Source organism: Oncorhynchus tshawytscha, linkage group LG12, assembly GCF_018296145.1.
Source record: "Oncorhynchus tshawytscha isolate Ot180627B linkage group LG12, Otsh_v2.0, whole genome shotgun sequence".
In the NCBI taxonomy this organism is placed as follows: domain Eukaryota; kingdom Metazoa; phylum Chordata; class Actinopteri; order Salmoniformes; family Salmonidae; genus Oncorhynchus; species Oncorhynchus tshawytscha.
This window is the reverse complement of record NC_056440.1, coordinates 30,222,316-30,247,775: the sequence shown is the minus strand read 5'-3', so window position 1 is coordinate 30,247,775 and position 25,460 is coordinate 30,222,316. Positions and strand designations below refer to the sequence as shown.

General features: G+C 45.9%; 1 protein-coding gene across 4 annotated transcripts in view; it reads right to left on the bottom strand.

The window, feature by feature from the left end:
- adgra2 (adhesion G protein-coupled receptor A2) overlaps window positions 1-25,460 on the bottom strand; it is a 61,174-nt gene that overhangs the window by 23,184 nt on the left and 12,530 nt on the right. For all 4 annotated transcript variants that reach the window (XM_042331576.1, XM_024438774.2, XM_024438772.2 and 1 more), the window contains exons 3-4: window positions 11,746-11,817; window positions 371-442 (exon numbers count right to left, since the gene is read on the bottom strand). In XM_042331576.1, the coding sequence (XP_042187510.1) occupies window positions 371-442; window positions 11,746-11,817 (144 nt within the window). The remainder of the gene's footprint in view (window positions 1-370; window positions 443-11,745; window positions 11,818-25,460) is intronic.

Genomic DNA, 25,460 nt, shown 5'->3' with positions numbered 1-25,460 from the left:
CAATGACGTGTGAGGAGCCTCTGCGTGTCCCTGAGGTTTCCCATGGCGGCAGAGCAGGGCACCAGGGCATGTCATCCCAGGACCCACTGAGATCAGCACAGACCAGCACATACACTTAGCCCAGCCATCCACAACACATTTCTGAGCCAGCCAGCCAGGTTTTTATGATGGACGCTAAAACTAAGGATATATATTTTTACATATAGTTTTATGTATCAGAAAAAGTTATGACTGTGTGCTGGTTTTGAAAACACTCAATACTGTGACATGCAGGGAGACTGGCAACTAAACCAACTCTTTATATACGCAATATGACTGTTTACAGTGCACAAGATATAATGAAAACAGAGCTGATTCTGTATGCACTTACAGCTTCCGAAGTTCAGATAAACTTTGGAAGGCTCCAGGCATGATGGTGCTGATGAGGTTGCTCCTGAGGTCCCTGGGGAGAGAGAGAGAGAAAGAGAAATTCAAATAACATAAGACATTAGACTGCATGTCAATGAGGAGACCTACAGCCTTGCACATAGCTAGTTGAAACATTGGCCCATAACATCTCCAAACTAAGGCTTGAGGGCAATCACCAGGGGTTCATTAAAATGTGTTAATATCTGAGTAATTACAGTATGAACAGTGAATAGCTGGATACAATATTCAGCCAGGATCAGCAATACAGAGGTTTCTTTAAAATGACTGGGAGTGGATACATATGCCCCAAATATGGCCCCACCAGTGGGACACAGCAGGATATTTCTGTATTCGGATGGTTTGGAAATCTTACCCCAACAGCCACCTGGACTTGGGTCTCGCAAGGATGCCAATAGTTGACCAAAGAAAATATCGCTGGAATCCAAGAGGAGTGCTACTCTTTCAGTACTCTTTTGAAAATGACTCTTCCCAAGATTAAGTTACTCTGGCTATTGCCAAACCATAAATATGAATTTCTAATTTCATACTACCCGTCACATTTCACCCCACCTTCTTGCCTGCCATGCCGAGCCATGCCCATGTGTTAAACAACTCAACCACATACCCTTCTCCATTCAAAGTCAGACCTGCCGGAGAATTAACCTCTGAAACTCAGGGAAGCTCTTTGGCCAGGTGGGAATAGCAAGGTTGGAAGAGGTCATCAGACAAAGGGTTGTAGGCAGGACAAGGCTGATGTGTGAAGGCAATGTGTTCCTTGTTCCTACAGCATGAAAAACGCCTGCTCCCAAAGGAACAGTCACAGAGAAGGATTTCCTTACAGAAGCTCCCAGACATCAACACCAACGTTTAGGGAGGAAGCAGTCCCCCCCCCCATTCCAATCCTTCCCAGCATGCCATTGTGGTAGCCAGAACCTTCAGGGACTTTCTGCTCCACTATCCCACAATGCATTATCTCAGATATATTTTCCTAACCACATCGCATCACACACCATTTAAAATGTTAGCCCCCCAAACATCTCCTCGCCCACTCTTGTCCTCCGTCCAAGAGATGAGCTATTTTTATCAATTCAGGACAGATTCATTCTGAGAATAGTTTCCAGTAAATATGAGAGAGAGAGAGAGAGAGAGAGAGAGAGAGAGAGAGAGAGAGAGAGGAATGGCTACAATACCTTGAGATACAGGCAGGGCTTTTATTGGTCAAGATCTGTTTTGGACAGGACTATCCGGGGCCATCATCACTCATATCAGAATGACAGTATATACAGTAACATAATGATAGAGCTGGTCCAGTGTAGTATTGTCCTGGCTGAGACTGGGTGGACCAGAGACAGATGTGTCTATCTGAAAGCAGTAAGACAGACCCACTGACAGAACACTTTGCAACAACTTCACAGCTTTTTACAGAGGTGAAAGTTTACCCTGACCAGAGTGCTAACAAAACTGCGCTACCTTGCCATATCTGTTTGGTATGTGCTTCAATGCTGACCTGCAAACCATAGTCTTCACACATTTATGAAGAGAGAGAGAGGTAGAGAGGGCAAGAAATCCCTTGCATTAACAAAATGTCTGAGTGTGTGAGAGTGCAAATTACAATATGTGTGTGTTTATGTGTGTGTGTGTGTGTGTATGAGAGAGAGTCAGAAGTCGCGTTGGAGCTGTTGCCCAGGGAGGGGAGAACAATGCTACTGTTTCCAGCCTGGCGTGTCTCGGGGCTCGTTAGCACCGTGATGAAAGGCGGGGCACTGCCCACCACTTCCTCCCTCATGGTGACTACTGAGTCTCAGACACACACTTACTGTACCGCACACACACACAATCTCCACAGGAGGGTGCTGAGTGGAGGATGGCTCATAATGACGGATTGAATGGTGCGAATGGAAAGGCATCAAACACATGAAAACGATGTGTTTGATATATTTGATGCCATTCCACTTATTCCGCTACAGACATTACCCCAAGCACATCCTCCCCAATTAAGATCCCCCCAACCTCCTGTGACATAGACGTAGCCTACACTTTTCCTCGTAGACACACACACATACTTACATTGTGCCATAGAGATACACCAAGAACCACAGAATATACCCAGCAAACCAAAATTGGTTCTGTGAAAGTTCCCAGAACATTCGTTAGGTCGTAGCAAATGTTCTCAAAAGACAAAAACTGTCCAGTCGTGCGGATGTCTGGGATGTATGATTGAATGCTGGCTTGGGATAAAAGACCTGGCTTGGGAGCCAAACATTGCATTTTCAAACCCCACATTTTCAGCTTGTCAACATATGACGTGTAAAAAATATGGTTGTGTCTGTATGATTAAATGCTGTTCAAATGTCCTATGAATGAAATGAAAATACCATGTGTTCCATATCACCTGCAATACAGTCCTCAAATGTGAATTGCTATTTTTATCTGGATAGAAACACAATGGGGATGTATTCCAATATCCTTTAAAGAGCAAAACATTTGCATGCTGAGAAGGTTGTGGGAATATTAGGTAAAACTTAAATATAAAATGTTCTAAATGTTCTTGAAATGATCTGAGGACCTCCAAGAGAAGATAAATGTATATAGCGTGAACATCAATGGAATATTATGTTAAACCTAAAACAAATATTCCAAAAAATAGACTTATTTGGAAATTGTGGAACACCGTGCAACATTGTGGGAATGTTCTGTACAACCTGTGTGAATATCACAATAATATTATTGTGACATCTCAGACAACTCCCACAACTTAATGAAATGTTCTGGGAGCCTTTAAAGAAGTCAGAAAGGCTGTTCTGTCAACATTCTAGCAACATGAAAGGAATGTTTTCTGCACCCTGATACAAACATTATCTGAATGTCAGCACAACTGACAGTTTTAGTGTTTTGGGAACCTATATTTTGTCATAACTCCACAATGTTCCCAAAAACCTAAAACAAAAATCTGGGTACCTTTAAAGAATAGACTAAATGTGTTCTGGGATCATTCTTCTAAATTAATGTTTTTAGACAGTTTTTGTGTTATGAGAACATTTGCTGCAACCTAATGTATGTTCTGGGAATTTTCCAGAACCAATTTTGGTTTGCTGGGAAAACATTACTGCTACATTGTGTTGTTACATTACCTGGAAACCTAATTAGAACTTTTGGGGAAAGTTCTGTGTGGTTGTTACAGATGTTGTGCACCACATTTAAGGTGAATGTTAGATAAAACATTCCAAAGATATTTTATGTTAAAAACATTTGTGTTTTTGGGATGTTTTCATTTGAATGTTAGATACAAGCCTTATAAATGGAATCTTAGCTAATGTTCTGGGAATGGTCCCGGTTTGCTGGGTATACACATGCTGGCGTGTACTACTCTACTGTGCTAGAGACACACACACTCTCTACCACAGAGACACACTGGTACTCTGGTCTTCTTAAGCCCCCTGCACATGTTCCTTCACAGGAGGTGAACCTGATGCCCAATGTGTCAACAGCAGTCTTCAGATAGTAAATCAGGTCCCATGTGCACCCATACATCTATACTCTCAACAATCTGCCCTTTCATACACAGCCTTAGAAGGGGAAGAGCAGTGTGTGCTTTAGGCCTATGAGTATCAACAGTCGGGCCCTCCAATACACTCTCTTATCACGAGCTGGAGAATGTGGAGGAGAGCACCAGAGTCAACAGAGCCATGCAGACCCAGCAGGCCACACACCCAGGCAATGACTTCCTTCTGCCCTCTGAGGCAGCACCCTCCCAGACATCGACTTCACAGCTCACTGGCCCTCACACTGATGACAGCAGATGTCACCAGCAAAGAGGAGCAGCATAAACAATGTCTGAAGAAATGTAAAATGCAAATGCTCAATGTATTTCACCCTGAAACATACTAGCATGGAATTGCAGTCGTAGGTCTTCTGTGGATCTGGAATGTGATGTTGGGTATGTTCTTATCATTGGGGTCCCAATAACAAACACAAGAAATCTTTAAGTGTACTTTTCCCTCCCTTATATTGACTCTTATCCACCATCTCCCACTTTCACTTATCGTTCCTTATAGGTGTAGAACAAACATACTTGAAATAAATATGAAATCAAACTTCTGACTTATGGCAGTAGTAATACCATAGCCAGAGCAAAAACAGGTTAAGCTCTCCTGTGTGCCTGTGACTATAGGACATGGAGGCGAAAGACTGATAACCTGACAATCTGCATCAAAATGTCAACAACAAAAAAAAGTTGAAAGGAAAAATAACTGATTCCCAAATGGATTTGTAACCAACATCCCTTTAAGCCCAGTGCTTTATCCCCTACACCACATGTGGCCCATATGATTGGGCTTTGACAGCATCCAACCCACAGCCAGTCTAAAAAGAGCCATTGTGTTCTTCAACTGGGCCTAACACCAGAGGCTGCCATTAAAGACTGTATTTTTTTCTTCTTCAAGTCTTCTCCCAATCAATGGGGCTGATCCTGTGCTGCTCTGAAGAGTCCTTCCTGTCTGAGACGGGACCGGACGTGCTCGCAGGGCAGCAAGAGGGTCATAATTAAGACGACTGCTGTATAGCGCTCCAGGCTGTAGAGTGTTCCATTATCAGGCCCACTGTGGCAAGGGATGGAGTGTTCCATTATCAGGCCCACTGTGGCAGGGGATGGAGTGTTCCATTATCAGGCCCACTGTGACAGGGGACGGAGTGTTCCATTGTCAGGCCCACTGTGGCAGGGGATGGGGTGTTCCATTATCAGGCCCACTGTGGCAGGGGATTGAGTGCTCCAGTGACATTGTTCAGGCCATAGCCCTGGTGAGCAATGGGAGAATGACTGAAGCCACGGAACAGCCATTCATTATCACCCAGACTGGAATTCACTCAATTGGGGATAAGGTTTTTATAAGTAGAGAGAAAAGGTATTTCATTCCCTATTTTCTATACTGTACCTATCTGCAGATGCACAACCAGGTCACACTATCAACCTTCCGAGCTATGAAACAAGTGTTTGTTTGGGTGTTCATAATGAGACAGAGAAAGAAAGAGGGACTTAAATGTTAACTGGCACCTTGGTCCCGACAGAGGTCAGTGGAGACCATTTTTGTGCCGCGTGTCATTTCCTGTCTCGTTGGTGTCTCCAGCACAGAGGCCCTTGCTCGTTTATTTATTTTTTTACAGTTTCCTATTTCTCATTTTTTTTACTAGCTGCTTTTCCCCTGTTGGGAGGGGCAGGTGGGGATGGGGGTGGCCCTGTGTAATGGTCCCCCCCCCACTCCTCAACACACTTGCTCACAATGGGGGCTCTGTAACACAGCCCCCAAACCTACTCCTGCCTTCCCCCAAAACAGGAAACCACGATCTGCCGAGCTCTTGTTTTTCTACTAATTTCCTGCTTTCCTGCCCCTTCCACAGATTATTTTCTTTATTTTCTTTGTCTGGTTCCCCTCAGATTAGATCCCTAATCAACATTAGCTCGTGTGCATATGGAAACCAGTTGCTTTAGCCATGTCGGTTTGTCCTACAGTCCAGAGTTGCAGTTCTACCCCACTGCATGCAGCCTTTCCTGTCATAGCAATAATGACCTGCTAACAACAAATAATAAACAAGCCCCATCATTACCCTTGAAAACACAATCAAAAGAGACTACTGGCACATACATACAACCCTCAGTTGGAAATACCATTTAAAAAAAACATCCAGGTGATTTAAAATCATGCTGTAAATAATGTTTCACCTGAAGGTACATACGGTTACATGTTGGGTGCAACTAAAAAGGAGCCTGTTCTAACACTGGGTAATATCAACCCTGCCATGTCACAGAGCTTTAGAGTTAACTGTCCTGAAGGAATCTGGCCACAGCTCTGGCCATGACTGGCATTCATTTAAACTGCGGTACAAACTGCACGCTAGTTGGGGAAAGGATGTACTGAAATAGCCGTGTATACTTTTATTTGAAGTGTAACATTTCCTAGGTTGATTATAGGTTTCCACAGTCTGCTGCTAGGGGTACTGGAGATTATTCTGCCAAGGAAAACTCTGTGGATTTACTGACTCCAACTCTGGGTTCTGGAAGGAACAGGGCTAGATGACAAAAGGGAGGCAATACCCACTTTGTCTCTTCTCTTGATTTCCATTAGTATGCATGAGGTCCTGTTAGCAACACTGTTATACACAACTTCACCCACGAAATTGGGTGAATTGACCACAATTCACTTTATGTCAACAGTATAAACAGTATAGTATAGAGGTCATTCATTTATAATGCACGGGGTGATTTATTTTTTGTATTTCTTGTTGGCTACTTCTCCCTGTTTGTATATGAACAACTGTCCCCCTGTGTAGGACTATCATAACAGTGTGGAGATATTAGTCCTGAAAACCAGCCAGCTCTTATATTCTACAGTTTTCAGCAGTAAATGAACAGAAGGGTTCTAATAAAACAGGCAGTGAAAATATGAAAATGTAGTAAATCCATAACATTATTTGAAAAGCAGACAAAAACAAAAACAGAAATAGGCCACCTCCTCCACCGCTCTGCCAATGAGCTTGCAGACAGTAGTCCGGAAATACTTCATTCAGAGTTAGGAGTGGGCCAACTCTATCATAGGGAACGAACTGGTAAACAATGCCGTTCATACAAAATATCAATGAAAAGGAGCACAATCACAGGCGATGTGAGAAAATGCATCCAGTGGGCGGACTACAGCGAGTAGACGAGTAGTGAGAGAAAGAGAGGGGTGGTGGAACCATCCGGTAGAGAGACAGAGAGGACTGGGAGAGGGGGAGATGCAAAGAGGAAAGCAGAAAAGGAGTGAGAATGGAAGTGGGGGGGGGGACCTCAAGAACTTATGAAGGAAAAAGCCATTGAAATCATATCAAATTTGCTGCATGTGCGTTTAAGAACCACTGGCATATGAAGAATTCTGTTTAGTAATGAGCTTAGGAGAGGACTTGCTCGCCGTTTCAATAAACCCCTAGAGCCACGATTGAGTTAAGCTTTTACAATACAAACACTCCCCGTTCCTTCAGTTTATCTTCCAGACACATCTGGAGTCTATCAACTCCAACAGTACCCCCCTCTTTTTGTTTCCACTCTCTAGCACGCTTAACCCCTTCCTCACTCGACCTTCTCATGTCACGCACATTCATTAAGTGGCTGTTGCCTCACAGGGGCCATTCAAAAGCGTATGCAGGAAAAGGTACAACACAAACGCTCATTTGTTTGGTTAGTGAGAAATGAGACTCCTGGGTCCAGCCATCTCTGCTCCAGTCAGGAGTTCAGGTTGTTTTTGGGAGGATGGCTGAAATCAGAGCATTCCTGCAGCCTGGATCTGGGCTCTGCTCTGCTGTGCCCAGAGGGTCTAGACAGCAGGGCTCCTAGCCACAGCCACCTCTGGATTTACAGGGCAAAGCAGTGCCCACCTCTGCACTACTCCCACACTCATCAAGGTATAATTTGCTTAGCCTCTGTGGAAATAATGTTAATCTCCCCCACCAAAGAAAACAACAAGACTTTATATAAGGGAAACTGCTGGTGCACTCACTCTCTTTAACCAACAGCCTTCATACCATCTTTAGCCATTTCGTCTCCACTTCCCCTGCGTTGGATGGTAAAGTTGTTTAACTTGGCCTAGTTCCTAACCCTGACTTCTCAGAATGGCAGAGACGATTTCAAGGTCTGCTTCAGCAGGGCTCAAGCACAGCTTGAGAGGCTCCTGCCTCTACTTTATATAACTGATGTTATCAGGACAAATATGAATGAATAGGACACAGTATTTCAGAGACACAGTAGATTTATTTCAATCATATCAAGGACATTAACCCTCTGCTATACTGTCTCCCTCTCCACATCTACAAATTCCCATGCCCTTCTTGACTTATGATGACCAGTAGTTTCAATGCAAACATCCCCTCATTCTTAGCCTTCTATATAAATCACGAACAAGTGTGTATTTCCTGTTCTTAGCTGAAGTGGCTTCAACTAGGCAGGAAGTGAGGGTAAAAAGAGATAAAACAGCACACTGCAAACCAAACATTTCTTACAGACAAACCATGGTTAGAATAACTATGAATGGCTGTTATTGGCTATGAAGGAAATGTATAGGTCAGGAAGGATCACGTCCAACAGTGACTTTTGAAAAGGCTGTGAACTGGCTTCATCCTGCTTGGCAGACCCAATCCCATGCAGCTAACTTAGCTCTTCCTTTCCTGTCCACCACAGTGCTCCTGCTCCTTCACCTATCCACTCTCTACCTCTCCACTTTACCTCTCCCTTTGTGCTCCATCTCTCCCTGTAGGGTGAGCAGGCTGGTAATGAGGGCCCCTTGTGCCCTGGCTGTCCTGTGTCCCATGGTGCAGTGGGGGCCTGTTGGACACGAGCCAGACCCCCTCTCTGCTCATTATTCTCATTACTTCGCCTCAAATCAGTGCAGGACAGGCTGCTGGGATCTGTCCACAACTCATAAAGGTCCCTGCTCGTTAGTGGACCCGCCTCATTAGGGCCTGCGTCAGCTCCCATCAGAGAGGGTGTGCTGTGAGGAGGTGGGGGTACAAGGAAAGGTGTGTGAGATTGTATGTGTGTGTGTGTGTGTGTGTGTGTGTGTGTGTGTGTGTGTGTGTGTGTGTGTGTGTGTGTGTGTGTGTGTGTGTGTGTGTGTGTGTGTGTGTGTGTGTGTGTATGTGTGTGTGTGTGCGTATGTGTGTGTGTGTGTGTGTGCGTGTGTGTGTGTGAGAGTGTGCGTATGTGTGTGTGTGTGTGTGTGTGTGTGTGTACAATAGAAAGCTGTGTGGTACACTAGAACGCGGAAGTATGCAGTAGATACAACTGTAGATATTGGGATACAAACCTTTCAAAAAGAACTACAGCACAACACACAGATATGCTGTAAAAGGGACAAACAAACAATGCTAAATTGCTCTCTGCACTTGGGTGGCTTGGCAAGTTGGAAGTTTATGAAGGCAATAGCAGCTTTGAGGATGTTTGGCCTTAGGAAAGACCTGCTCTGCTCTGGTTGGAGGAGGGGTTCCTGCCCTGTAGCTGTGCTTTCATACTCATAACAGCACAGCTCTGATTATACTCAGCTCTGCCTCTGCTTGGACTTCTGTTTCAAACATGGCTGAGTAGGCTGAGAGGGACAGCAGGTCTGTTTAGACATCGACTTCTGGAAATTATGCATGGGGGAGTTCGGGATGCCCATAATAGGACACACACACAGGAGGTAGACGGACACTGAAGTTGAGACTGAGATACACTGAAATCTGGGTGCATTTGACTGTCTGGTTGCCCTCCTGAATTTAGGGAAGGACTGCTGTGGTGTTATTCCCTAGTGTGTGTTACCCGGCCCTCGTGGGCTGGCCTCTGATTACACCGCTGACCACATACAGTATATGAGTAACTGCTAGCCACTGGACCAAATGACAAGCACATGTAGACAACAGGCTGGAAATAATGAGCAGACCTGAATGGTGACCAAGATAGAGACAAAACAAAAGAACCCAGCAGCTCGCAGGGGTAGGAGCACAGTAGGTGGACAACAAGCTAAATACGTTTTGCTTTTAACTTCACATGAATACGTTCCTATCCATCTGCGCCCGGTTGGATTTTGAATTATGTCAAGGTGGGATATTTTAATATGAAGACAATTTTAAGTGAAAGTCATGAAATGCTGAATTACAGAGTGTGAAGCTCAAGATGAGTGAGCAGACCTCCAGTGCAGTGTGTCAGAGGGCCGGTGAAGGTCAGAGGTCTGAGCAGAGGAGTGAAACGAGCCCTGTGTGATTTACATCATGTCATCTTTTGCGGCAGACGCCCACAGCTCCTGCTGAGTGTGTGTGTCTGGTTGTGTGTGCACCCTAACAGAAAAACCACATACATTTGACATGTTTTCATGTGATAACGTGACAACATGTCACTACACATGTGAAACATGAAAATACATGTGAAAACATGTGATGACATGAAGTGTTCCAAAAAAAACGTTTTCACATGTGTTTTTCCACATGTGAAAATTGTACAATTTTCATTAATGGTGTGTGTGTGTTTGTTCTGGGTTCTGTGTCTCTCTCACTGGGTCATAGTTGTACTGTAGCCCTGCAGGCCTGCTCAGTCCCTTACCCCCTGCTAGTTTTACCACTGTCCCAGGTACAAGGGCCTGTTAATGGGCAAGCTCAGGTTACTCACCCCACTAGCCCAGGGCACCCTGGGGGGTCTTTTCTGCACTTGCAAAAACAAGCAATATCATCTCATTTTACATCAAACAAACAGTTATGCTCAAGCCTCTAGTTTGCCAAAGCCCCATACCACTAATCAAATCTCAGCTAAAGGGTCTAACAACACAGGTCATAAAGGTGAGCAAACGAAGCTTGAAATGGGTGAGGATCTAACTCGGATTTCTCCTCTGGGTAATAGAGAGCCTAAGAAGAAGGTAAGAACACGGTCACAGGTTTTCTTGCCTGGCGTAGCTCACACGGCAGACAATAACAGAGGGTCTAGCAGTTTCTGCAAATGTAGCTCTTTTTTCCAGACCTGGCATGTCTGGTTTGAGACCCAGTAGGTAGGTACTAACAAGCTAACAACTGCAGAGAATTACCATATTTGTCTTTCTTTCAACATTTTGGAAAAGCTTGTTAACTTCATGTGTGGCAGCTCACTGACATGTGGAACTAATATTGCTTAAGCACCTCCTCCCCCCGACCCTCCCCCAAAACTGCTGCCTCCTAGACATGCACAGTTGTTGGCCCCATTTCATACATACTGTACACTACAACACTGTATACTCTCATTTTGTTGACGCAATGTAAAACTCCCTTCATCAGTGTCACTCAGCCTTTATATTTGTGTTCTTATGTTGACAACAGCAGGGACATTTTGTGCCACTGATGAAGATCAAATCCTCAGAGGACTCAACTGTCATCTAAACTGTAAGGATCGATAATAAACAGCCAGTGAACTAGCTAGGCACTGAGACCCTACCTCCATAGCATAAACCAGCCAGCTGCCTGCCTCAGTCTGAGCAGCAGGCAGTGCAGGCAGCGCCAACAGCCTGCTCCTCCCATGGATCCCCTTATCTTGTCCTGTAGAGCAGGGCTTCCCTGATAATGACGGATGGTGGTGTAATTATGCAATCTTTTCACATAAATAACCACTCTCAGTATTTCATCTTCCCTGCTGAAGCCAGCCCACTGGATAGCCGAGCTGCGAGATGCATAGATCTCCCTGACCCCCTGTCTCTGTGGGGCCATATGAGCTCCAAGCACACAGCAGCTAACCTGTTGTCTTTAAACCTGCCAATGTTGAACTTATGAGTGAGACCCCAGGACAGAATCAGATGATGTGAAAATGACAAGCGTACTCACAGTTTCTCCAAGGCGTTTAGTCCAAGAAAGGATCCATTTCTCAGAACCCTGATCCGATTGTTGCTCAAAATTCTGTAAAGAAAAATGAAAAACCAAGATATCATTAGTTGTGCTTCATCAAAAATATTGCACAAACACACACATCCAACTCATACAGTAGCCTACCAGATCTATTTGTCAGACCCCTAATACGGATATGAAAGGAGTAAGTGCAAAAGCAGAGAAATAGATGACCAACAACTCAATTGCCCTGAGACCCTCTAAGAGGGTCAGAATCTTTATGAGAGGATAAGCAAATTGCATGTTGATTTCCCGAGCAGCAGTCGCACACATGATTACCCTGACCAGAGACATTACTCTAAGCTGTTTCCAATTAATCATAAAGACTAAATAGGAAATTGAGATGGGGGTGGGATGGGGGTGGGAGTGGGCGGTAGGTAACTGTAATCATGATAATCATCTGGGATACATTTTTACATCAGAAGCCAACAGCGTCCACATCAAAGGAAAGTCTGCGATCGACAAGACAATTACTCTTCTCCCTATTGGCAAATCATTTGGCTTATAGGGCCCTTATCAGAAAAGAGGGTGAGACGCTTTCTAGGACCAGCATGCACTGATCAGAGCAGGCGATCCACTTTGGCTCAGAGGGCATCATGGGAAACAGTATTTAAAGTAAATCAGGCATGCCAGCCCATAGGGACCCAGTGCAGTCTAAGTCAGCTCAGACTGACAGAGAGGCTATCTTTACATTCCACACCACTACAGAATCCCTCCAGCTCTAACCCTCTGACCTGCCCCAGACACAGCCAGGCCTCCACGGGGTCCTACAGTGTCCACGGTGACATTCCCTTTCAGTGTAAACTGCTCAGGAGACACACAATCTCTGGTTCTGAAGCCTGTGTGTTGTGGGTACTGTCAGGTCGGCTGTGTGTCGTGGGTCCTGTCAGGTCGGCTGTGTGTCGTGGGTCCTGTCAGGTCGGCTGTGTGTCGTGGGTACTGTCAGGTCGGCTGTGTGTCGTGGGTCCTGTCAAGTCGGCTGTGTGTCGTGGGTCCTGTCAGGTCAGCTGTGTGTCGTGGGTCCTGTCAGGTCGGCTGTGTGTCGTGGCCCCTGTCAGGTCGGCTGTGTGTCGTGGCCCCTGTCAGGATGGCTGTGTGAGGTGGCCCGTCCGGTCGGCTGTGTGTCGTGGCCACAGTCAGGTCGGCTGTGTGTCGTGGGTCCTGTCAAGTCGGCTGTGTGTCGTGGGTCCTGTCAGGTCGGCTGTGTGTCGTGGGTCCTGTCAGGTCGGCTGTGTGACGTGGGTCCTGTCAGGTCGACTGTGTGTCATGGTCCCTGTCAGGGTGGCTGTGTGTCATGGGTCCTGTCAGGTTGGCTGTATGTCATGGGTCCTGTCAGGTTGGCTGTGTGTCATGGGTCCTGTCAGGTTGGCTGTGTGTCATGGGTCCTGTCAGGTTGGCTGTGTGTCATGGGTCCTGTCAGGTTGGCTGTGTGTCATGGGTCCTGTCCGGTCGGCTGTGTGTCGTGGGTCCTGTCTGGTCAGCTGTGTGTCGTGGGTCCTGTCAGGTCGGCTGTGTGTCGTGGCCCCTGTCAGGTCGGCTGTGTGTCGTGGCCCCTGTCAGGATGGCTGTGTGAGGTGGCCCGTCCGGTAGGCTGTGTGTCGTGGCCACAGTCAGGTCGGCTGTGTGTCGTGGGTCCTGTCAAGTCGGCTGTGTGTCGTGGGTCCTGTCAGGTCGGCTGTGTGTCGTGGGTCCTGTCAGGTCGGCTGTGTGACGTGGGTCCTGTCAGGTCGACTGTGTGTCATGGTCCCTGTCAGGGTGGCTGTGTGTCATGGGTCCTGTCAGGTTGGCTGTATGTCATGGGTCCTGTCAGGTTGGCTGTGTGTCATGGGTCCTGTCAGGTTGGCTGTGTGTCATGGGTCCTGTCAGGTTGGCTGTGTGTCATGGGTCCTGTCAGGTTGGCTGTGTGTCATGGGTCCTGTCAGGTTGGCTGTGTGTCATGGGTCCTGTCAGGTTGGCTGTGTGTCATGGGTCCTGTCAGGTTGGCTGTGTGTCATGGGTCCTGTCAGGTTGGCTGTGTGTCATGGGTCCTGTCAGGTTGGCTGTGTGTCATGGGTCCTGTCAGGTTGGCTGTGTGTCATGGGTCCTGTCAGGTTGGCTATGTGTTATGGGTCCTGTCAGGTTGGCTGTGTGTCATGGGTCCTGTCAGGTTGGCTGTGTGTCATGGGTCCTGTCAGGTTGGCTGTGTGTCATGGGTCCTGTCAGGTTGGCTGTGTGTCATGGGTCCTGTCCGGTCCTGTGTGTCGTGGGTCCTGTCAGGTTGGCTGTGTGTCATGGGTCCTGTCCGGTCCAGCTGTGTGTCAGGTCGGCTGTGTGTCGTGGCCCCTGTCAGGTCGGCTGTGTGTCGTGGCCCCTGTCAGGATGGCTGTGTGAGGTGGCCCGTCCGGTAGGCTGTGTGTCGTGGCCACAGTCAGGTCGGCTGTGTGTCGTGGGTCCTGTCAAGTCGGCTGTGTGTCGTGGGTCCTGTCAGGTCGGCTGTGTGTCGTGGGTCCTGTCAGGTCGGCTGTGTGACGTGGGTCCTGTCAGGTCGACTGTGTGTCATGGTCCCTGTCAGGGTGGCTGTGTGTCATGGGTCCTGTCAGGTTGGCTGTATGTCATGGGTCCTGTCAGGTTGGCTGTGTGTCATGGGTCCTGTCAGGTTGGCTGTGTGTCATGGGTCCTGTCAGGTTGGCTGTGTGTCATGGGTCCTGTCAGGTTGGCTGTGTGTCATGGGTCCTGTCAGGTTGGCTGTGTGTCATGGGTCCTGTCAGGTTGGCTGTGTGTCATGGGTCCTGTCAGGTTGGCTGTGTGTCATGGGTCCTGTCAGGTTGGCTGTGTGTCATGGGTCCTGTCAGGTTGGCTGTGTGTCATGGGTCCTGTCAGGTTGGCTGTGTGTCAAGGGTCCTGTCAGGTTGGCTGTGTGTCATGGGTCCTGTCAGGTTGGCTGTGTGTCATGGGTCCTGTCAGGTTGGCTGTGTGTCATGGGTCCTGTCAGGTTGGCTGTGTGTCATGGGTCCTGTCAGGTTGGCTGTGTGTCATGGGTCCTGTCAGGTTGGCTATGTGTTATGGGTCCTGTCAGGTTGGCTGTGTCATGGGTCCTGTCAGGTTGGCTGTGTGTCATGGGTCCTGTCAGGTTGGCTGTGTGTCATGGGTCCTGTCAGGTTGGCTGTGTGTCAAGGGTCCTGTCAGGTTGGCTGTGTGTCATGGGTCCTGTCAGGTTGGCTGTGTGTCATGGGTCCTGTCAGGTTGGCTGTGTGTCATGGGTCCTGTCAGGTTGGCTGTGTGTCATGGGTCCTGTCAGGTTGGCTGTGTGTCATGGGTCCTGTCAGGTTGGCTATGTGTTATGGGTCCTGTCAGGTTGGCTGTGTGTCATGGGTCCTGTCAGGTTGGCTGTGTGTCATGGGTCCTGTCAGGTTGGCTGTGTGTCATGGGTCCTGTCAGGTTGGCTGTGTGTCATGGGTCCTGTCAGGTTGGCTATGTGTTATGGGTCCTGTCAGGTTGGCTGTGTGTCATGGGTCCTGTCAGGTTGGCTGTGTGTCATGGGTCCTGTCAGGTTGGCTGTGTGTCATGGGTCCTGTCAGGTTGGCTGTGTGTCATGGGTCCTGTCAGGTTGGCTGTATGTCATGGGTCCTGTCAGGTTGGCTATGTGTTATGGGTCCTGTCAGGTTGGCTGTGTGTCATGGGTCCTGTCAGGTTGGCTGTGTGTCATGGGTCCTGTCAGGTTGGCTGTGTGTCATGGGTCCTGTCAGGTTGGCTGTGTGTCATGGGTCCTGTCAGGTTGGCTATGTGTTATGGGTCCTGTCAGGTTGGCTGTGTGTCATGGGTCCTGTCAGGTTGGCTGTGTGTCATGGGTCCTGTCAGGTTGGCTGTGTGTCATGGGTCCTGTCAGGTTGGCTGTGTGTCATGGGTCCTGTCAGGTTGGCTGTATGTCATGGGTCCTGTCAGGTTGGCTGTGTGTCATGGGTCCTGTCAGGTTGGCTGTGTGTCTGCCACACCGTGTCTCTGTGATCCTCAGCGGGGAAGCAGAGTAAAGCAGGGGCCAGGCTCAGGTGACAGCTCGCCGTCATTAACACCCCCACCCCCGACTCACTACGCCCTCTCCTCATTCCCCGGGGCACTTAATAGGCTGTTAGTGAGATGAAGTGTGTTTTTAATCGATGCTGAGGAACAGAGAGGAGCACGAGTGTGTGTGTTTTAAAAAGAGGAAGCTGACTGTGAACAGCCTGTGAGATTTACAGATGCAGCAGAATCAGGCAGTCCCCAAACTTCCTGCCACATCAATAAAAACACAGCCCTCATCTCCTCGCCTTTTCGTTGACTTAATGAACAGATTTAATCACCACGCCCCTTGTGCAGCACCAACCGGTGACTTTGTCAACTAAGGGGTTTATAATGAATACATTGGTCATTAGTCACTTAGTCAGCACTGTAAGAAATAAACTATAACATTGGTATACTAACAGTGTCTAAATGTGTAGCTATCTATCCGTCTACTTCAACTAGGCTACTGCTTTCCCTTCCTTTTTCCCCCTGAAACAAAATATATTCAAATCCATATGCAAATAAATGTGCAGAAAATGCAGACTCATGTGTATCGTTGTCGTCCTAGGGCGTAGCCTGAAATTGAACCTGTGACTTCCAGACCTATGGTCTCACGCTTCAGTTAGGCACAGTATCTCTCATATAACTCGATGCAGGCCTGAGATGAAAGCTACAGAAGATCCGGAACGGCCTGAATAATTCAATACAGATAGCAGAGCAGACAGTCACATCTGGCAAAGCAACAAGCCATTTAATTCAACACAGAAGTTTAGATATTGAGAGTTCCTTTTTGACTAAGCTTATTATTCAGAGAGAGGTCGATTAGTCTGAGTGCTGTGTGTATGTGTGCTTGCGTTCTTCAGTGTGTGCACGTGTGTGTGCATGTATGTGTGTGTTCATGGTCATATTTTTGCATGATTGTGTAGTGGGTGCTTGTGATAGACAAAATAGGGTCGTCTGAGCCAATCAGCTCAGTATCTAAAACTATTAGCCTTAAGCGCATCAATTTCAACAGAATATAATGAAGCCTACAGTATTTTTCTACATTGCACAGAAGAACTTGAAAGTAAATACACAAACATGTAGCGTCAAGCACATTGTGGAAACATAAGACGTACATTTCCAGGAAAATAAAGGGTCTGGCGATTCAGGACTTTAGCATATCATTTTCCTAGTCTAGTACACCGGTGTATCTCTGATGTCTGTAGCAGAGTGCAAATTCTTCTTTCACAGGATCAACACAAACAATAGTGAGTAAGACACCGAGAAAGAACGAGGGTGAGACAGAGCTCTGTAAACAGCCTGAAATAGGCTGTTTGCTCCCTCCCATTAGGCTAAACAGGAAACCAGACAATTAGCTGTTTGTTCAGGACGCGGCAGACAGAGGTTAGAGGTCAGGTGGAGAGAACTTCCTGGACAGCAAGGAGACGCACAGAGCAGAGCGCTGTCCATGAGCAGGTGGAAGACAGGAGTGACCGGAACAGAGAACAAGCGAAGAATATGAGAAACATTCACTGCTACATCGAAATACACAAAGGCTGTATAGAGTATTTGAGTATTTTTAGAAGCACTAGCAATGAGCAAGATCTGTGCTTGATTGAAAAAGCATGGGTCACATACACTATTCATCACTGAAGTGAGGAGGAGGAGGGGAACTTGATTGAGTGGCCTGTGCTTTTTGAATGGGCTGCTGCGTCTCCACACTGACGGCCCCCTTGACAGACGGCACATTGAGTTAGTCTGCCTCCAAATGCAATTGCAGCACTATGGTGCGCGATATGAAAAGTGCACTAACTCAATCCAGACATTCTCTAAGGTACAGCAGAGCTGCATTAGCCTCATTCATTTGGCCCTTTATAGACCAGCGGCCTATCAGAGATCAGAGTCAGTAATTGAATCTAACATCGGTGTGTAAACCCTGGGCTGCAGGTCAGCCTTGGGGGACACATAAAGGCACTTCATCTAAGGCCATTCAGTGAAGATCAAACACCAGCAGGGCCAATGATAAGAGACAGGTCTTCCAAGATGATTCAGCTGTTGGAGCAGTAGGTCTGCTGTTGTTGCTAGAGGTTGAGCGTGTACAGGTCACAGCCCTGATGACAGGCACACATACTCCTCTCATGTCTCTCCTAATGGGGATACGGTACCATGACATGATTACTCAACCGGAAATAGTCACCTCAAGAGAGATGGAGAGCATACTGTAAAAACAGAAAGACATCCCATCCTTGAGCTCTTTTTCCATAGAAACTGCTGGTATGCTATACCTTAGCCCTCTCTCCTTGTGCATGGCTGAGACAGTAAGTCAGTGAGATGCACACTGACTGCCAAACAAAGGGCCCTGTCCCAGCAGTACAAACCACAGCAACCCCTCCCTAGGCCGTGCCACTCAATTTGTTGGTTTGCTCAATTTGCTTCCTTAACCCACAATGCCTTTGAGGGAGACATGAGGGCATGTCACCATGTCACCATGTCCGATATTGTATTCATTCACTGATTTATTTTTGCTCCTTCCTCTCTGGAAAGAGGAGAGGAGAAATGGTGACTCCAGGCTACTGTTTGTCTCAGACTAAACCTTCTCAGCTGGGTGGATCATCGCTCTGATCAGCTCCAATGTTACCACACACTCACACAGGTTTGAAGGATTGGGTAGATGGAGTTTGTGTGTGGGAGGGAGTGTCTATGTCTGTCTCTATGTCTGTGAGTGTCTCTGTGTGTATGTACGTGCTTGCCTCTGTTCATCTGTGTTTCTCTGTGTGTCTCTCTCTCGGTGTCTCTCTACGTGCTTGTCTCTTTCTGTGTGTCTCTTTCTGTGTGTCTCTCTCTGTTCGTCTCTCTCTGTGTGTCTCTCTGTGTGTCGCTCTGTGTGTTTGTACGTGCTTGCCTCTGTGTATCTCTCTCTGTGTGTTTCTGTGTGCCTCTCTGTGTGCCTCTCTCTGTGTGCCTCTGTGTGCCTCTCTCTGTGTGCCTCTCTATGTGTGCCTCTCTGTGTGCCTCTCTGTGTGCCTCTCTGTGTGCCTCTCTGTGTGCCTTTCTGTGTGCCTCTATGTGTGCCTCTATGTGTGTTTGTGCATGCTTGCCTACAGCCGCACTGGGTTTCAGGTCATCCTCTGCTAGTATTATTTTTTTAGTGAATATGTGTTCCTCTGGTGGTAATGTGAAGGCATGCTACAGTATGTACAGCTTTCAAATGACATCTGAGGGGAAAAAACAGGTTTAGGACAAATCTCCACTTTATAATTCTTCTCAAACAAGACAGGATATCCTCTCTTTCAAATCGCACATATCTGTTCCCAATAAACATTGTTGTAAAAATAAACTTTCATTCTGCTCCACTGTGTCTCTAGCACGGGTCTCATTCCCTTTCTAATCATGTCCTTGTTTCTAGCCCTTCTCTCTCATTCATTTGCCTTTTGGTTGGCCGTCATTGTAAATAAGAATTTGTTCTTAACTGACTTGCCTAGTTAAATAAATGTTAAATAAAATACATCAATAAATAAAATAACTGTGCTAACAATCTTACATTTGATCATCATGACTTGCACTCAAATCAAAAGTAAATAAAATAAGTGTTGTTACAAAGAAACAAACAAAACATAATAAAGACTAACTAGATGATAGTTAGATGACTGTATGAATGAAGAGTCCCATGTTACCATTTTCCTGATCTCTGCCGCTTTCCCAAATGCCCTGGCTTCTTGGAGCCCCTCTCTCCCTGTCTCCACTCCAGAAGGGACTTTAGCTGCAGGCTTCTACAGCCGACCACAAGTAGGATAACAGTCTTAAGGAGGGATTTCTATTTAATAAGAATCCCTCTGCAGGCTAAGCTCTCCGCGCTCATTAACCATCTTTATCCTGGCAACCTAGCATCTCATTACAACAACATCAACAACATCAACAATCTACCTCTCTATCATAACACTGATCATCTACAGAGTCGTCCAGAAACAAACACCCAAGGCTGCAGGAGAGAAGGGATTGGGGATTGGGGATTGGGGATTGGGGTTCAAAGATCAGCCACTGCTGTGGCCCATCCTACTAAACACCCTGGAAACACAATCAAATGGAACAACATGAGCCCTGACCATGGGCCCTGTCCCCAAAGCAAACAAAGAGAGGTGCAGGTTCAATGTAATAAAGAGTCAAAACAACTAATGTGCCACCGTGTAAACATCATTTTACTTTGGAAAGACCTCTTTGCTAAAGGACCACACACAAGGTGAAAGACAAGAACCCTTGAAAGAGTTTGGTAACGCGCCACAAACTCAGCACACAACATAAAGCCCTGGCTCAGAGATTAAAAGACTAATAGGAGCCGTCAATAAGAAAGCTGTTCAAGGAGAGTTTGTGCATCACAATTCAATCCAGTTTAATCTGCACTGTGATTTTATACTGAAAGCATTGGATTATTTCACAGCAAAATATAGCCATTTAAATCCAATAACCCATTGAAAGTGATTTATAGAGGAACTTGAATGAGGCTTTTAAACATGGAAGAAGTGACTTCATGTCTCTTAATGCTAAAGCAGACAAAATGCACCTTTGTATACCTTCTCAGTCTGGATACTTCCACTAGAATCCCATACATAGCTTAAAGTCATTCAAAACAATCTCCTTGAGTTTGAGCAATTTTTATTTACAGCTTTAGAAGTGTCCTGGCAGTGCGTAGGAGAGCAGTTACTGTAAAGCAGCGACATGGCAGACTCTTTTCCAATAAAGGCATGACGAGGTTGGAAATTGGACTGAAGAGGACAGACAGATTGGGTCTGTGAATATTGCGGGTGAACCCACAGTTTTATTAAAAGCTCCATTACTTCACTTGGCTGTTAACAAGCTTCTCAAGGCCTCTTAGTCTTTCGAAGTGCCACGTCTAATTCATCAAAAGCAATTTCCAAACTACAGCACATTACATAGCACCTTCCTCACGCTCACCTCATACACATGGAATGGGCTAGAGTTGGCCTCTAACAGACTAGCCCCAGCCAAAAAGTTAGCCAGTTAGCTCAAGGCTGTCCGCCCCTTTCCACTACTTCAACAAAAACAACTGCAAGGTGTGTGTGTGAGTATACATATATTTTTGAAATATGTTTTATTGTCACATACACTGGATAGGTGCAGTGAAATGTGTCGTTTTACAGGGTCAGACATAGTAGTACGGCGTCGCTCACAGACTATTCAACATAACGTTTGATCACAGGGTGGTAGAGAGATGAAGCCTTTGGATGTGAGTGTAACTTTTTGAATAGCTGGTGAGCATTTGAACAGCTTAGCGCCTGGTTTTCATTGACAATCCTGTGATGTCACTGTTGGTAAACAAGTCATGGACGAGGAGCAGGTCTGCTTCACAGACACATGGAGCTGGTTATTATAGGGTTAAGGGGTGTGTTCACTTGTTAGCTGGCTACTGAGGGAGGGAGTCTAGTCACTTGAACACACACACTTTCATTGTGACATGTCACAGCCCTCAGTCCTGCTACTAATGAAGGCCCAGACCAATTACTGCTGCAAGCCACAGGAGCCCCATCTCAGCAGGAGCATGTGTGTGTGTGTGTGTGTGTGTGTGTGTGTGTGTGTGTGTGTGTGTGTGTGTGTGTGTGTGTGTGTGTGTGTGTGTGTGTGTGTGTGTGTGTGTGTGTGTGTGTGCGCTTGAGTGGTGCGTGCGGGCGTGTGTGAGAGAGGGTAAGAAAGAGACAGAAAAAGAGGGAGAAAGAGAGAAGGAGAAAGATGGAGAGAATGTGTGTTTATGGTAGACCTGATTTATAATAAAGGGAAGGTCTTACAGTGCCTCTGCACTGGACTGGTGTCTCTGTCCTGAAGGCCAGTTGAGGGGCCTTTCCTCACCATTCAGTGCCCTGGTCACGTCCCAGACCCATAACAGGTGGAATCAGGTGGACCAGGGAGCCTCCACAGCCACTCAGTGGTAGTTAGCCACCTCTGACAGGCAGCAGTTCTGTTTGGCACAGGGACACTGGCTCTGTCCTCGGAGGCTTGGGTCACCACAGTGAATACAGCGGCCACTGAACGCCCTTGAGCTCAACGAGCACTTAAGCAGTAAATGTGTCTCGAGACATGAATGTGTCCATTGTCCCTGAGCCACCAGTGTGCTTCCAGCAGGGAACAGGGAGCCGTGCCAAACTACAAGTCCTATTTATCTCCCGTCATGTAAAGGAGTATCCATGTAATTGCACATCAAATGGTTTAGTAAAATCATATCACAAGCACTGATCGAGTTATTCGAGCATTATGGAAAAGCGAGCAGAATCTCCTTGATGAGTTTGTTTGTTCTCAGAGCTGTGAGGGGTCATTCTTACTGTGCAGTTAAAGGCTGTGAAAACCAGAAAGTCATACAGTGTACTTCCAAAGGGTGTAAGATGCTATGGACAATATTTGTTTACCAAACTAAAGGAAGGTCAACTCAAAGTAAGAACTACATAAGATGAATATCAAATTCAAACTATCATTTGGCAGCTGAGTGCAATGTGTCCTGCCCTGAAGCTGAAGCTGGATGTGGGAGTGAGTTCTTGCATCTGATACATAGAACTGCTTATTATAGAGTATACTGCATTGTGCTTGGGTAACCAGGCTGGGCTAGTGAGTAAGTCTATGTGGTTTGTGGTTGCATGTGTGTGTGTGTGTGTGTGTGTGTGTGTGTCCGTGTGTGTGTGTGACATTCAGATTTATCCATATGCACCAGCACATGCATATGTTTGAGTGTAAAATGGCAAGCAGTCCTTCAGTGATTCCTTAGTCTAAAATTTAAATCTGGGTTTTATAAACAGTCTCTAATTAGAGAGGGGAGGATGGAATCCTATTTTAGGCTCAGTGGCCGTGCACGCCCTTCCCACATGTGTGCACACACACGCACATGCACACTTGTGCACACACACACAGAGCTCCTGTGTGCAGAGATGGAAACAGTCTCAGGACAATTGAATTCATGAGAAAGCAACTTCCATGACATGCGGGTTATGCATTCTACTTCTCTTTTCTTCAGGGTTTCCTTTTAGTTGTGCAACACACTTTCCTAAACCTGGGCAACCAACAAAGAATGAAAGATGAAAGATGTAAAGCAAGTGGCTGCCTAGAATCCTAACAACCAAAGTAAAACACGGCAAGTCAATGTTAAAAGTACAACTAAGATTCCCATAGTTCACTGTCAACATCCTTACCAACCAACACAAGAAAAGGTTCAAAACAGCAGTCCAACCTAGTCAGCAACTCCATCAGTGTCTAAAGAAAAGAAAGAAAGGTTCAAAACAGCAGTCCAACCTAGTCAGCAACTCCATCAGTGTCTAAAGAAAAGAAAGAAAGGTTCAAAACAGCAGTCCAACCTAGTCAGCAACTCCATCAGTGTCTAAAGAATAGAAAGAAAGGTTCAAAACAGCAGTCCAACCTAGTCAGCAACTCCATCAGTGTCTAAAGAAAAGAAAGAAAGGTTCAAAACAGCAGTCCAACCTAGTCAGCAACTCCATCAGTGTCTAAAGAAAAGAAAGAAAGGTTCAAAACAGCAGTCCAACCTAGTCAGCAACTCCATCAGTGTCTAAAGTTTGTTATTTTGAGGCAATGAGGCAATTTAGTGAATCTAGGCTTTTCAATCAAGTGGAATGTGGTCCATGCCTGACTAACATTGTCTCATTGTTCTGTCTCATAACTAAGCTCTGTTTTCTGCTCCAATACAAAGACTGCTGGGAAATTGGTTTGCTTTTACAAAGGATAGGGACAAAATCATTCTGACCCAAATAACTTAAAGCTGGAATTGTTAATTGGTGAAACTGCCACGTCCATTCGCGATATTAATACAACAAAGAAGTTACTTAAAACAACAAACACTACTATCTCCCACGGATATCATTGCACACTTGATAGAAAAGTTGAATGTTTTTTACCATGTTGCAGGATACTCCTCACCTCCGCTTTGTCAACAAAACAAAAACAATAACAGCGGCCGTGGGGTGGACAGTTGCAGTGTTTCCACTAACAACGCTGTTTGACTAGGTAGGAAGTTTGATGTTGTTAGTTAAATGCATTACATACAGTTGAAGTCGGAAGTTTACATACACTTAGGTTGGAGTCATTAAAACACATTTTTCAACCACTCCACAAATTTCTTGTAACAAACTATAGTTTTGGCAAGTCGGTTAGGACATCTACTTTGTGCATGACACAAGTAATTTTTTGACTGTTGACTGTGCCTTTAAACAGCTTGAAAATTATGTCATGGCTTTAGAAGCTTCTGATCGGCTAAATGACATAATATGAGTCAATTGGAGGTGTACCTGTGGATGTTTTAAGGTCTACCTTCAAACTCAGCGCATCTTTGCTTGAAATCATGGGAAAATCAAAAGAAATCAGCCAAGACCTCAGAAAAATAAATTGTAGACATCCACAAGTCTGGTTCATCCTTGGGAGCAATTTCCAAACGCCTGAAGGTACCACGTTCATCTGTACAAACAATAGTACGCAAGTATAAACACCAGGGGACCACGCTCAGGAAGAAGATGCGTTCTGTCTCCTAGAGATTAACATACTTTGGTGCAAAAGTGCAAATCAATCCCAGAACAACAGCGAAGGACCTTGTGAAGATGCTGTAGGAAACAGGTACAAAAGTATCTATATTCACAGTAAAATGAGTCCTATATCAACATAACCTGAACGTCCCCTCAGCAAGGAAGAAGCCACTGCTCCAAAACCACCATAAAAAAAGCCAGACTATGGTTTGCAACTGCGCATGGGGACAAAGATCGTACTTTTTGGAGAAATGTCCTCTGGTCTGATGAAACAAAAATAGAACTGTTTGGCCATAATGACCATTGTCATGTTTGGAGGAAAAAGGTGGAGGCTTGCAAGCTGAAGAACACCATCCCAACCATGAGGCACAGGGGTGGCAGCATCAAGTGGTGGGGGTGCTTTGCTGCAGGAGGGACTGGTGCACTTCATAAAATAGATGGCATCACGAGGATGGAAAATTATCTGGATATATTGAAGCAACATCTCAAGACATCAGTCATGAAGTTAAGGTTTGGTCGCAAATGGGTCTTCCAAAATGGACAATGACCCCAAGCATACCTCCAAAGTTGTGGCAAAATGGCTTAAGGACAACAAAGTCATGGTATTGGAGTGGCCATCACAAATCCCTGACCTCAATCCTATAGAAAATATGTGGGCAGAACTGAAAAATCGTGTGCGAGCAAGGAGGCCTACAAACCTGACTCAGTTACACCAGATCTGTCAGGAAGAATGGGCCAAAATTCACGCAACTTATTGTGGGAAGCTTGTGGAAGGCTACCCGAAACATTTGACCCAACGCTAAACAATTTATAAGCAAATCTTCCCGATACTAACTGAGTGTATGTAAACGTCTTACCCACTGGGTATGTGATGAAAGAAATAAAATATGAAAAAAATAATTCTCTCTAATATTATTGACATTTCACATTCTTAAAATAAAATGGTGATCCTAAATGACCTAAGACAATTTTTACTATGATTAAATGTCAGGAATTGTGAAAAACTGAGTTTAAATGTATTTGGCTAAGGTGTATGTAAACGTCCGACTTCAAATGTATGTACAGTAGAAATGTGCGTTGTGTTATTGAGTGGCTCTGTAATGCTCAGTGAAATGGAATAGAATTAACAAC